We start from the raw sequence: 15,551 nt of genomic DNA, 5'->3' as shown, positions 1-15,551 counted from the left end.
AATTTTCATACCATTAGAACATAAGCCCTTTACATGCTATTTCATCACAATCTCAGTATAAATGTCTCATTTTTTATAGAAAAAAAACTAATTACATGGTTCAGTAAGTTGCCTGTGGTAACATCAATTTTATTTATATTCAAAAGCTAGACTTTAGATTATTCTCTAAATTTCAAGCACATTTAACTTAATAATTCTATCTAATCCATTAGATCTTTTCCCATTTTCATATGAAAGGATTCTGCAGTCATTATGATCTTAATCATAATTTTACAATATAAATTTACTGCTTACCAAAGCTGTAATAAGCATTTTACTCTTTTAATAAATTTGTAATTTTCTATTAAAGCTAGTATTTCAGTAATTATACACTAAAATCATTTGGATAATCATCATGCAATGAAAACTATTACTATTCTATAGTTTCTGCAAATTAATTCTTTCAAAACTAAACACAGTGAAAACAAGAAACATTTACTTTATAACTACTTAGAACTAACTATCATTTACCAGTGAGCCTGTCTTTTCCCTAAGTGTTTTCTGTTTCTCTCGAAACACAAATGCATTTTTCCATTATTATCCACAAAGTAACAGCAAATTGAAAATTAAAATAAATTTACTTTTCAGGTACACAGTGTTAAAATCTCAAGAATTATTACTGCCATGTAATAAAATCTCCATATAAATGCTGATACAAACATACTACAACTCTAGAAAGCTGCAGTGATTAATTCATCTGTTTTCAAAATCCATCAGATTTGTATACTAGAAGAAATAAATGCAAACAATGTTAAAAATCTTGCAATTTAGTCAGAGATTAATTTGATGAATAGTAAATTTACTGTTTTTATACCTTTATAAAACAGTAAAAAGTCAGGGATAAGATTTTCTTTTTAGAAAAAATTTTCAAACTGAATGACATTTTAACTAAAGATAATTTCATTTCATTCGTGTTAATTTTATTGGTAAACGAGCCACTACTCTCACAGAATGCAATTCTTTTTCATTTCAATTGGGAATAAACTCATTTACAGAGTTGATTAAAATTCATTTCATTTAGTCAGATATAACCAGAAATCACCAAAAGTCAACTGAAAATTCAAAGACTACAAAATATACAAACATAGTAATACTTTCCTACATACCTTACTGTCTATGATTTTAGAAAATTCAGTGTCAACACTTCTCTTTTTTTTTTTTTTCTGGTCTTTTCTAGGGCTGCTCCTGCGGCATATGGAGGTTCCCAGGCTAGGGGTCGAATCGGAGCTGTAGCTGCAGCCTACACCACAACCACAGCAATGCCAGATCTGAGCCGTGTTTGCAACCCACACCACAGATCACGGCAAAGCCAGAACCTTAACGCACTGAATAAGGCCAGGGATCGAACCCGCAACCTCATGGTTCCTAGTTGGATTTGTTAACCACTGAGCCACGACGGGAACTCCAACACTTCTCTTTTTAGCATGCTACACAATAAGTGGCTATTTATTTTCAGTTTGGCTCTACAATCATACTTTGCCTTGGCCAGATCTTAAAAGTTTTTCTTCCTTTCTCCTCTCCCCTGCCCACCCCCCATCCTTCCTATGACTTAGAAGCAGTCTTGATTTTTTTTAACTGCTTTTGTAAAATCAGATGATTCAAGAAGTTTTCTGTTGTTTTTAAATAGGCTAAAAGTTAGGCTTTTTTCTCAAACCAGAGTGAAAATTTGTCAGGGAAAAGAATAATTACACAGTCTCAAAGTTGTGCCCCAAATTTACTTAACAGTTCAAAAAGTTAAAGGGTATCTATCTCTACACTGAAGAAATGTGACAGACACTACCATAACCAAGCCATCAAACTTAGCAGGATTAATACTGGGACTAACTGACAGGTGTCTCTGATGTGATGCCACAAGAGGTACACATCAACCCCACCTGATATTCTTGCCCAAAATGTTTCATTAAGAACCCATTAGACAAATTTAGAATATGGAACATTTGACAGGACAAATGAACTGCTCCCTTCAAATAACATCAGTGTCACTGAAGGACACCACCTGCCCACACCTCGCCCAAAAAAAAAAAAAAAAGAGCAAAGACAATTTGGGGAATATTCTAAATTAGGGGGACTAAGAGACAAAACATCTAAATACAACATGAGATCAAGTGGATCCTAGATTGGTGAAAGAGGACTATAAAAGGCATTACTGGGAAAAGATGAAAAAATCTGGATGTGGACTGAAAATTAAGTAATTTATCAATGTTAAATTTCTTGAGTATGATAATGGTTATGTTTAAAAAATAATAATTCTACATTCTCACAGTAGTTACAAGCTATTTAGGGGTAAAAATTCATAAACTCTGTAAATTACCTCCAAGTGGCCAGAAAAAAAAAAGGTGTATATATGTGTGTGTGTCGATATTTTTCAAAATAAGTTGAGGAGAGGGAGTTAGGTCCTTCCTTGGACATATCTAAACAAAGTTTTATCAGTATCATCATTTGAGATCATAGATAATCTATATATGAAGATTGAAATAATAGCAAACGGGCTCTCCACTCTTTCAGCTTTCCTTCATCCTTACAAAATGCCCACTTCTTCCAGAGGCTTGTAATCAGTTCAGTGGTATAAACAATAATATTAGAGTGTCTCAAAATATCTTACACTGAAATTCCTATCGTGGCACAGCGGAAACAAATCTAACTAGGGACCAAGGGGTTGCGGGTTCGATCCCTGGCCTCGCTCAGTGGGTTAGCAATCTGGCATTGCCATGAGGACGTTGCTATGAGCTGTGGTATGGGTTGCAGACACGGCTCAGATCTGGCGTTGCTGTGGCTCTGGCATAGGCCAGCGGCTACAGCTCTGATTTGACCTCTGGCCTGGGAACCTCTGTATGCCATGGGTGCAGCCCTAGAAAAGGCAAAAAAAAAAAAAAAAAATCTTACACTGGTAAATGTCAGAAAGCCAGACCCATTTTTCCTAATGTCTAATGCTGTTTTTGCAATGGCCCACAACTCTTGGCATAGGTGATAGCACAATGAAAAATGGGAAAAAAGGCAATATTTACAATACAACAATAAAGGGTAACAATTGCCAATTTCCAGTCTGCCTCTACACTAACACTAAAGTCAGTTCCTAAGATTTCTAATACTGATATTAGGATAATCATTTTTTTTTAGAGGTCAAGAGATGTATTCCCATTATAATTCACATATTTATAATAATCAAAAGGAAAGGGGACAGCACATACACATTAAATCTTTAATTTACAGGCAATGTACATCTGGAGCTATATTTATTGATAGAACATATACCAAAAATGGGTATTTATACTTTTCTGGGAATTAAAAACAGAAATAATAATGCCTTAATTTAACTAGGTTTCAATCTCCTCATATTATTGAGTCATTTGAATTTTAAGGGTATTTATAAGTCAATGTGAGAGTACAAACTATGCTGTTAGAATCACAGACATGTTTCTTTCATTCATCCAACAAACATTAAGTAAATATACTACTAAGCATATATGACATTTCTTCTAGACCAGGAACTTTTTTTTCCGTGTTTTTTTGTTTGTTTGTTTGTTTGTTTTTGTTTTTTTGGTCTTTTTAGGGCCGAGTCTGTGGCATTTGGAGGTTCCCAAGCTAGGGGTCAAACTGGAGCTGTAACCACTAGCCTACACCACAGCCACAGCAATGCCAGATCTGAGCCATGTCTGCAACCTGCACCACAGCTCACGGCAACAATGGATCCTGAACCCACTGATCGAGGCTAGGAATCAAACCTGCGTCCTCATGGATACTAGTCAGAGATGTGTTTCTGCTGAGCCACAATGGGAACTCCCTGGACCAAAGACCCTCTGCTTTGGGTCGAGCCACCTCTGTCACTAGAAGTTTGTGCTTGCTCGTTGTACCATTTTAGGGTTTCAAGATTGCATGTCTTTCCCATTACTGACTAATAGGCAATGAAATGGCCAAAAGATTGTGCTTATAAAATGATTTTGTTTGGTAGATTAGAAGTCAATTTAGCATACTATATTAATCTCTAAAAATTCAAGATAAAATATGGAAAAGAATTTGGGAGTTCCTGTCATGGCTCAGGGTCAACAAACCCAACTAGGTACCATGAGGTTGCAGGTTCGATTCCTGGCCTTGCTCAGTGAATTAAGGATCCAGAGTTGCTGTGAGCTGTGGTGTAGGTCGCAGACACAGCTCGGATCCAGCGTTGCTGTGGCCATGATGTAGGCCTGCGGCTACAGCTCCAATTAGACCCCTAGCCTGGGAACCTCCATATGCCATAGGTGTGGCCCTAAAAGAAAAAAGAAAAAAAATGAAAAAGAATTTGGTCAAGCAAAAAGAACAAAGATAAAATAAAATAAAACTGACAAAGACTATAAATATAATGCTCAGTACATAATCCCTGGTATTTTTTAATTTAAATAAATCTGTATTCTAAACTAAACAGAATGTTTAAGTTCATAGCTCAATTTAGAATAATTTATTACAAATTATTATGATCTTCCTGTACATATTCATTTTGTGTATAATCTTTCTAATTACCTTCTTTCCTGAACAGAAACCCACAATTATTCCTCAAAATCTATGAGATTAAGCCCAAATTCCTCACCCTTGCTTCCTTCCGTGTATTCCACACTATGGGCTACCTTTCCTCAACTACCTCATACCCTACGCCCTGGGCAAACCTGCCCTTCCCAGAATTCATTCACTGCTTGCAGGTCCTTTTAGAGGCTACTTCCTGTGACCAGGACAAGTTCCTTCCCAACCTAGGTAACACATTTATCCTGTAAGACTCAACTCAAGCCTTGCCAACATTGGGCTTCATCACCATCTCCTTATTTTTTGTTCCCTGAGGTCGAATCTGATGCTGCTGAAAAATCCCTAACTTAATCATTTACAGCTTATGCCATTATATCATATTTATGGACTCATTTAGCTACCTCCCCAGTAAGACTATGAGCTCCTTAAGGATGAGGACTCATTTTACATATCCAGGACTGATCACAGCTTCTGCCTAACAAAGGCTGAATAAATGGACCAGAAAACAAGAAAGTTTCTCACTTGGGCTCACAGTGTTAAGTTTATAGAAAAAACACTTACTTATGTGTTAGTCCTGGAATTGAATGTCTGCTCATTTGGAAAGTAGTCAATCTACTGTATTTCTCTTATATACTTATTCTCTTTATTATATATGTGTTTGTCTTATACCCTTTTTAATACTAAAATTTATCAAGGGTAGAGATTTCATCAAGCCCCTTAATTGGACCCACTGATAAACGTACTTACGGATGAAAATAGGAAGGACATATACACACACTCAGTGTTTGGCAAGTGCCCTTCAATGCCACTATGCAAAGAAGGCAGTAAAGTTATATTCCTTATAGGAATTCAACAGAATCAAATCTGAAAGTTCTGAACTCTTTATAACACAATTTAAGGTTTGTTATGAAAGTCTACCATCTAAATCTAGACAAATTTCCTATGAGCAGGGGTATCTTTGCTGCTCTCTAACGTTTTGTTATTTTGTTTGTTTTATGGGTTTTGGGGGCTTTTTTTGGGTGTCTTTTTTTAGGGCCACACCTGTGGTATATGGAAGTTCCCAGGCTAGGGGTAGAATTGGAGCTTAGCTACCTGGCCTACACCACAACCACAGCAACTCAGGATCCAAGCCTCATCTGTGACCATAGCTCAAGGCAATGCTGAATCCTTAACCCACTGAGCGAAGCCAGGAATCGAACCCACATCCTCATGGATATTAGCCAGGTTTGTTACCACTGAGCCACGACAGGAATTCCCCATCTCTAACAGTTTACTATTCCCAATTATTCCTCCCCAATGTTAACACTCAAACTCAAAAATGATTACCTCAACCTAAAAGTACACTTCAAAAATTAGCAGATACTGAAATGCTATACAGAACAGACCAACAGTCAAAATGTTTTAATTCTGATGTCTGAGTTAACTGTTATTGCAGTAGTAGCAACAGCAACAATAGTTACAATCATAGATTTTAACAGTTCTCTGTGCTGTTCTAAGTACTTTAACTTCTTTTATCCTTATAGCCCAATTTAGAGTGAGGAACCTGAGGCATGGATAAATTAAATAATTTGACCAAGGATATACAGCTAGCAAGTTACCAAGCAGAGATTAAAACCCAAGCCTCTGGAGTTCCCGTTGTGGCCCAGTGATAACGAACCTGACAATATCCATGAGGACACGGGTTTGATCCCTGACCCTGTTCAGTGGGTTAAGGGTCCTACATTGCTGTGAGCTGTGGTGTAGGTTGTACACACAGCTCGGATCCTGCGTTGCTGTGGCTGTGACACAGGCCAATGGCTCAAGCTCCAATTCGACCCCCAGCCTGGGATCTTCCGTATACCATGGGTATGGCCCTAAAAAAACCAAAAAGGAAAAGAAAAAAACCCAAGCCTCTGAACCACTATGCCATACAATATAAACAGCAATTCCCCACGCAAGATTTGACAGTAACAGGTTATACATGTGTCTTAGTCTTCTTGCAGACTATTTCATAGATATTTTAAGCACTTAAACAAAAAAAAATCAATATAAAACTGTGTGCGTATCCTACAGGATTATCCACTTTCCGCAGGGATTACTTTATACATTTAAATCAAAGATGGTGCTTTGTGAGGTTTCTTGGCAGTATGCTATTTGGGCTACACCGTAAAAACAAAAGGAAATACCTAATAACACAACTAAAAAGCATTTTAAAGAACAGTAGGAGTTCCTTTTATGGCTTAGTGGTAACAAACCCACCTACAATCCATGAGGATGGGGGTTCAATTCCTGGCTTTGCTTGGTGGGTTAAGGATCCGGCTTTGCCATGAGCTGTGGTGTAGGTCTCAGATGCAGCTCAGATCTTACATTGCTGTGGCTGTGGTGTAGGCCAGCAGCTGTAGCTCCAATTCGACCCTTAAGCTGGGAACTTCCATATGCCTCATGTACAGCACTAAAAAAAGCCAAAAAAAAAAAAAAAAAAAAAAGAACGGTACATGTATCCCTATAAAAAGAGAATGCCATAAATAATGGTAGTGATTATGTTTAAAATTAAAGGTTTCTGCTAAAATTTTTAGCCAAAATGAAATGACTCATATACTGGAGAATGAAAGAGATTGTGAAATACCCTCAATTTGTGTGACAATCAATTAAAACATTCCCTTAGTATTCTTTATGATTGCTTTACCAGTCATATTTTCCCTCACTTGAAACAAAATTATCTTTACACCATTAGTTTTTCTTTTTTTTTGCTATTTCTTGGGCCGCTTCCGCGGCATATGGAGGTTCCCAGGCTAGGGGTCCAGTCGGAGCTGTAGCCACTGGCCTACGCCAGAGCCACAGCAACGCAGGATCCAAGCCAGTCTGCAACCTACACCACAGCTCACGGCAACGCCGGATTGTTAACCCACTGAGCAAGCGCAGGGACCGAACCCGCAACCTCATGGTTCCTAGCCGGATTCGTTAACCACTGCGCCACGATGGGAACTCCACCATTAGTTTTTCTAATGGTTTCAAATATTTCTATTAGATTGAAACATAAAACTACCCTTTCAACCACTTTTACCTTCATAAACAGACACTTCATTTGCTTCAATCTAACAACTTTCACAAAATCAACATCTTAAAAAGGGTAGATGTACTTAATGAAGCTATGATTGTTCCTTCACTGTAATACTTCCCTGGTAGCACACAAAAGAATATCGTTTTCAAACTCAACAGAAAAGTAAAAAGTAATCATTCTTGTGTGAAAAAACATTCACAAGAAACTGTTAAATGAAAAGGACTAAGTTACAAAACAGTATAATACCATTTTCATTTTTACACAGAAACACCAAATATTAAAACTCTGCTTTAGACTTTAGGATTTCTGTTTCTTCGTTCTCTTCCTCTGGCAGTTCTGTTTTCCTAATTTCCTAATTAAAATGTAGTTATCTTTTTAATTTATACAAACAATTTAAAAGAAGTTCATCTTTGCTTAATTCTTTACTACAAAAACACTTAATACACTAATAAATCTACATATGCATCTAAAGCAACCATAAAATATTTAAACAGCCTACATCTTTTTGTTAACTAGCTAACAAAATCCATGAGAAAAAAAAATGATATAATAAGTTAATTCTGAGAACAATGATCACATGCTTTGTTAGTCTCAATAAATAGTTTTATACATCAACTAAATAAATCTAAATAACAGTTGGGTTTGGTTTCATCATCATTATCAAATAATGATTTGTGTTGCTAACAAATAAAGACCAGACCAAAAACTTAAAACCTAAGCCTTGATCAACAGGTAGTAGAGGAGTTCCTGTCATGGCTCAGTGATTAACAAACCTGACTACCATCCATGAGGACTTGGGTTTGATCCCTGGCCTTGCTCAGTGGGTTAAGGATCCCGAGTTGCTGTGGCTGTGGTGTAGGCCAGTGGCTACAGCTCCAATCAGACCCCTAGCTTGGGAACTTCCATATCCCACGAGTGTGGCCCTAAAAGAAAATGACCAAAAATAAATAAATAAATAAAGACAAAAACAAAATAAAACAGGAGTTCCCGTCGTGGCTCAGTGGTTAACCAATCTGACTAGGAACCATGAGGTTGAAGGTTTGATCCCTGGCCTTGCTCAGTGGGTTAACGACCCGGCGTTGCCATGAGCTGTTGTGTAGGTTGCAGACTGGCTTGGATCCTGCGTTGCTGTGGCTCTGGTGTAGACCGGTGGCTACAGCTCTGATTAAACCCCTAGCCTGGGAACTTCCATATGCCGTGGGAGCGTCCCTAAAAAAGGCAAAAAGACAAAAAAATAAAATAAAATAAATAAAATAAAATAAAATAAACAGGTAGTAGAGAAATCAAAGGAGATTGAATCAGAAACAATCATGGAAAATGAAGAAGAAATTAAAACAAACAAAAATGCTATATTCCTCTATTACCTGTGTAAAAAAATTTCTAAAAACAAAAAGATATGTTTTGATATTTAAATGGACAAATATAAATATATAGTATAAAATAAAGTATATTTTAGGAGGTATCTTATTTTAAAAATTCTGATTAAATAGAAACCAGATGCTTAAAACTAATTTTACCTGAGTTTACTGCTAATTACATGAAATAAGCTTTGAGTTGTATATAATTCTGGTAAGTCATAATTTTGCTGACATGTCAGCTAAGCAAACAATCTTAGCTGGAATAGGTTCTTATATTTATAAACCAAACACTCTAAAAACTATGGGAGAAAAGTTTCAGTTAAACAAATGGATCATAAACAGCTCAATTAGTCCACTGTGGTTTACTGCCCTCTGCCTGTTGTGGCAGGAGATATCACAGATTTAAAAAAAAAAAAAAAATGGCCTGCAAAAAAAGCTCAGAAGTTATCAAGCAGAAGTTGGCAGAAAATGCTTTAGGCAAATTTGAACACTTTGGATTAGACCTTCAAATACACTAAAGTTAGTTTTACTCCTTCCTTTAAAAAAAATTAAGCATATGAAGTAATAAAACATTTCAAACACTACTGAAAATTTTCAACAATAAATTAATAAATGAGAGTGATTTAGACATAATGATTGGCTCTAGGAGACAAAGTCAAAAAGAGTTAATGCTCTACGTAACTAAAGATCAGAATTAGTCCTAACTGAGAAAAATTCTTCAGCATACTAGATGGAAATATTCAGGTAAAGAGGTAAAAAGTTTTACTAGAAATTCAAAAAATATCAATAACATTTTCTCTGGTTATAAATCTGTGGTAGTAGCTAATATGTAGCTCAGAATAATTAAACTCCTAAAATAATTCAAAATTTACAGATATCAGATATAATCTGATGTTAAAAAGTAGGCAACAGTGGAGCAAATATTTCCTGGAGTCACCTAATTACATACAAAACAGGAACAAAGCACCAGAAAACTGGCTATGCCAAAATCACTGTAGATGCTTTACATAAATGTTTCTTCAAAATACTATCCAATGTCATTTCATAATTTTCTCCAATAAGGCTTGCATTAAGTTTCTATTATCACTTTACAATGTTCCACCAGAGTTCAGCTGGCAATAAACAGTAACAGCTACAGTCCAAAAAAAAAACAATTCTGTTCATTTCACTGACTTTCTAATTACTCACATTTCCCTATCATTTTAAAACAGTGGATCTTAGACTGAATTCCAACCCAAACACCCAAGGGACACTATACTTTCCATTAATAAAAGTGGTTCACAAGGTTTTGATTCTTAGCATGACTGGGAAAGGACAAGAAAATCTGAAGGGAAAAAAAAAAAAAAAAACGGGATGGAAAGAAGACAGGTAAGAACAAGGGTTTCTTTGGACACAGCCATTAAACACTTGGATTTTTCTTTTCAGCAAGTCTTAATAACCTTTTCAGAATTTACCACTGTTCAAAAATATATAATGTGAACCATTTCTAAGAAAAAGAAAGAAAAAAAGAAAAACTTACCCTGTAGTTCATGATGTATTACACCCACTAGGTTGGGTTCGTCTCCCCACCAGAATATCCACAACTCTTTGCAATCTGGTTTGACATCACGACGCCATACACACAGCAAGTTGGCTTGCAGACAGCGGATGAAACTTAACAGGATTGGATCATCTTGGGCCGGGGCTGAAATTATGGGTCCACAGTCCCCATGCCCTCCAAAATTGTACCTACGCCATTTGATTCCTGTGAGTTCAGCCTAGGGGAAAAAAAAAATTACAGAAGTTTTGACTGTTCTTTTCACTTAACACTAAAAACGGGTTTTCATACAGATAAGAAAATTTGCTAAAATAAGTATTTACAATATACCTCACATAGTAAGATTTCTCTCAATGAGGAAGGAACATATGTCAATCCCTGATTTTTCAAGCTGGAAAAAAAAATTCATTTCTTCCTACGTTTCTACATAGCTCTTTATCTTAAATCAAAATACAGCAAACAGATAATCATTTTCTGTTGAACCATTTTTATTCTAACATTTACTATAAAGTCCTATATATAAAGCTACTTCCAATATTATTATTCCTTATCTGATCCATAAATTACATTTAGAAATCAGGTAAGAGTTTAATAAATATGCTTGTAGAATTGAAATAATTTCTTTCAAAGAATTTCCTCAATTCTTTCTGATCCAGAATTTACAGTTTAAATCCTTTTTAATCAAGGCAACAGTATGCAGTACCATAGTGTTTCATAATGAAAACCAAAATAACCTGCTTATAAAACTGATGGAGGAGTTCCCGTTGTGGCTCAGTGGTTAACGAATCCAACTAGGAACCATGAGGTTGTGGGTTCGATCCCTGGCCTTGCTCAGTGGGTTAAGGATCCGGCATTGCCGTGAGCTGTGGTGTAGACTGCAGACGTGGCTCAGATCCCACGTTGCTGTGGCTCTGGTGTAGGCTGGCAGCTACAGCTCCGGTTGGACCCCTAGCCTGGGAACCTCCATATGCCGCGGGAGCGGCCCAAGAAATGGCAAAAAGACAAAAACGAAAAACAAAAAAAACTGATGGAAAATTAACAGCAACTTTTTCGTGTTATTTAACATGTATCACTGAGAAAAGCTTTGCTTCCATAATAATTCTCTGATGTAGTTACTAGGTCTTTCGTTTTTGAGACACATTTTAAAACATGGTAACTTTAAACCAGCTGAGAGCAGATTGTGTATTTTTGTTCTGTTACATAGATTTGTATTTTTAAATTTCCTAAATCTTATGTTTAAAAGGAACTAAACTTCAGGGAGTTCCCACGGTGGCTCGGTGGAAACGAATCCAACTAGTATCCATGAGGATATAGGTTTGATCCTTGGCCTTGCCAGGAGCTATGGTGTAGGTCACAGATGTGGCTCCGATCGTGTGTTGCTACGGCTGTGGTGTAGGCCAGCAGCACAGCTCTAATTCAGCCGAGCCTGGGAACTTCCATGTGCCACAGGCAAAGACCTAAAAAGCAAAAAAAATAAAAGGAACTAAACTTTAAAGGTGTTTCAATACAAAAGTTGAATTCTTTGCTTAAGTACCTATAAACTACAACTATGTATTCAAAACTGATAGTAAAACTGATTTGTAATATAATTCTGTACCAAAGAGTGTCTATGTGTCCCTTGCATTTAATACTTTCCCTTCTCACCTTCCCACCACCAAGTCAGCAATTTTTTTCAACAAGTTGTTTTTCAAAAAACAAGTACAAGGTGAAAAATAACCATATCTTCTACTAACATAACTGAAACAAACTTAAAGTGCTAAAATAATATAATGAACACATCTAAGAAAAAATGTTTTCTTCACTCCCTCAAAAAAAAGCTTCACTTCAGAAAAATGATTCCAAAAAGAATAATATTCAAACTGAAACTGTCTGAAATTCACTATATTTTTTTTCCTTTCACACTATGAGATATGGGAATCTGATCTTTAATGAATATTCTTAATAAAAGCTGTTATTGGCATTATTTAGGCTTTCCCTTTTGTGCCACTTAGTTTCCTCTGCTACATGGGGTCAATGAAAAAGTTCAAAAATAAATATAAATGAAAAGTAAAGAAATCATACAAGAAAAAATTATTTTTCATAATCATATCAGAAATAATTATTAACATTTTAATAAGAGAAGAAAAGAAATAAAAGGAATCCAACTTGGAAAAAGAAGTAAAACTGTCATTGTTTGCAGATTACATGATACTGTATACACAGAAAATCACAAAGACACAACCAGAAAACTGTTAGAGCTCATCAATAATTCTAGTAAAGTTTCAGGATACAAAGTTAATACATAGAAATCTCTTGCATTTCTATATACTAACAACAAAAGATCAGAAAGAGAAATGAAGAAATAATTATAGCATCTTACTGTATGGTCTTTCTGTTTTTCTGTACATACACTTTTTTTTTTTCTTTTTAGGGCCACACTCATGGCATATGAAGTTCCCAGGCTAGGGGTCGAATCGTAGCTATAGCTGCCAGCCTACACCAAAGCCAACAGCAATGCAGGATCCAAGCCACATCTGCAACTTACACCACAGCTCATGGCAACTCTGGATCCTTAACCCACTGAGCAAGGCCAAAAATCAAACTGGAGTCCTTATGGATACTGGTTGGGTTCATTTCTGCTGTGCCACAATGGAATTCCCCACACACATTTTTAAAGCTGGATCATACTGTATGATTTTATACCCTGCTTTTTCAATTATTAAAAATGTTTTTATGTATTACTAATTATTCTTTTTTGTTGCTGTAGTCTTTTGTCTTTTTAGGGCTGCACCCGCAGCACATGGAGGTTCCCAGGCTAAGGGTCAAATCAGAGCTACAGCTGACAGCCTACACCACAGCCACAGCAACTCGGGATCCGAGCCACGTCTGCAACCTACGCCACAGCTCATGGTCACACCAGATCCTTACCCCACTGAGCAAGGCCAGGGATCAAACCTGCATCCTGGATGCTAGTCAGATTGGTTTCCACTGAGCTGTAAAAGGAACTCCAATTACTAATTATTCTTGAAAAACAATTCTTAATGTTTTCATATTCTATTCACTATTCACTCTATTGTGTGGAGAAAACAATTTATTCCACAACTGGACAATCTTCCTTTTTTTCACTATTATAACTGCTGAACATCCTTGAACATTGTCATTTTCCTGATTATTTCCTGAGGAGAGATTGCTTGATAGAGAATTACCAAAGAACATGAATATTTTAGGACTTATGGATGAACACTACCATAGTTCTTTTTAGTAGTTTCGCCAACACAAATAATCTCCTCCCAAACTGTACATCTTTAAAATATCTGCCAATTTGCTTGGATCACTGCAGAGGGGCAGGTTCAATCCCTGGCCTGGCACAGTGGGTTAAAGGTCACAGCTGTGGCTCAGGACTCAACCCTGGCCTGGGAACTTCCATATGCTGTGGGTACAGCCATAAAATAAAATTTAAAACAAAAAATCTGCCAGTTTAATAAAATGGTATGTCCTTGTGCTAAATGGTAGTTCTCCTCCTACTTAGAGAAAATCATTATCATATATTTGATCGGAAGTATAACCTAGGACCAGTCCTCCTGGGTTTGATTCCCAGCTCCATACTTGAGAACGGTTAAGTACCTAGCAAATTATTTAATCTTTGTTTCTCAGTTGCTTTACTGGTAAAATAAGAATAATGATATTCAGAGTTGATTAAATGAGTTAGTATACATGGAAAGTGCTCAGGATGGTGCCTGGCACATGGCAAAAATATAAACAATACTGTTACCATTAGAGTAGTAAGTGTAGTGGTACTATTTCTCTCTAGTTGTCTATTCACATCCTATTATACCAGTTCCTTTCTTCAAATAAAAGCTGTATGTGTAAGTGTGTATTTTAACCAGAAAGGCTAAGATCATTTTTTGAACAAATATCAAAGGAAATTAAATTAAAAAAACTAAATTGCAGCAGCTGCAATCAGCAAAGTTAAAAGACTAATTTTTCTTATTACCACCTAGTGTTCAGTGCTTATCCTGGGGGGAAGTAAGGGGAGGAAAAGAAGAGGGAGAACAAAATACACCAATAAATATGAATCACTAACACATTATTAACCACATCTCAAAGTTTCGAAAATTAAAATGCATTCAGAGATTTAAACATCAGGTGAGTCAGTCCCCAAGAAAAATCAACGAACAGCAACTTACTCACTAGAATACTTTCACCTATAACACCCAGCATGGTTCAGCAGACAAAATATTTGGCTTTGATTCAGAGAATGGTTTCCTAATCCTAGGATGTCCACTAACTGCTTATCAATGCTTCTATGGATTCAATGGTAAAAGGAAGCTGCTGCCACCTGTTCTATATTTTTATGGAGTTGTTCTAGCAAGTGATACGATACAAATGCAGGTGATATAAACATCAACTTAATCTCTTCATAACTAATTCAGCCAAAAGAACTAAAAAAAGTCCAATTATTTAAAAACAATATATCCCCTTACCTTAAAAGCTAAAACTAAATATTATTATACCAGCCTTCATTGGAAAACATTAACAATGAAACACCATTCAAGCCTAACATAACAGAGATAACTAAGTGTAAAATGAATGTTCAAAGACTCAGCTTTAAATTTTGAATTAATATTTGATAAGAGGAAAAATAACTGAAACATTCTGTCCAAGAAAAAAGTTCCTATCATGGATGTATCTTCAATTATACTATTAAAATATGTCATCACATACCATGATCATGTTTATAGTTAAAAATCAATTCAACACAAAGTTCTGTAGACCGAATTTCTTTTTTTTTGCTTTTTAGGGCCACGCTCACAGCATATAGAGGTTCTCAGGCTAGGGGTCAAACTGGAGCTCTAGCTGGCAGCCCGTGCCATAGCCACAGTGACGCCAGATCCGAGGTGCATCTGCAACCTACCCCACAGCTCACGGCAATGCCATATCCTTAACCCACTGTGCTAAACAAGGCTAGGGATCGAACCTGAATCCTCAAGGACACTAGTCAGGTTCGTTAAGCACTGGGCCACAAAGGGAACTCCTGTAGACCCAATTTCTGACAAATGCCTATTTCCAAGACTCAAAATTCTTCAAATAACCCTTTTAAATA

At 36.4% G+C, this 15,551-nt stretch overlaps 1 protein-coding gene across 9 annotated transcripts in view; it reads right to left on the bottom strand.

The window, feature by feature from the left end:
- Positions 1-15,551, bottom strand: part of MED13L (mediator complex subunit 13 like) — a 322,734-nt gene that overhangs the window by 272,498 nt on the left and 34,685 nt on the right. For all 9 annotated transcript variants that reach the window (XM_021073127.1, XM_021073122.1, XM_021073120.1 and 6 more), the window contains exon 2: positions 10,451-10,688. Coding sequence is in view for 4 of the 9 variants with exons in the window: in XM_021073122.1 (XP_020928781.1) it covers positions 10,451-10,688 (238 nt within the window). In the remaining 5 variants the exon portion in view is untranslated. The remainder of the gene's footprint in view (positions 1-10,450; positions 10,689-15,551) is intronic.

Source organism: Sus scrofa, chromosome 14 (assembly GCF_000003025.6).
Source record: "Sus scrofa isolate TJ Tabasco breed Duroc chromosome 14, Sscrofa11.1, whole genome shotgun sequence".
Classification (NCBI taxonomy): domain Eukaryota; kingdom Metazoa; phylum Chordata; class Mammalia; order Artiodactyla; family Suidae; genus Sus; species Sus scrofa.
The sequence above is the reverse complement of the archived record's forward strand: the minus strand, read 5'-3'. Positions and strand labels throughout refer to the sequence as shown.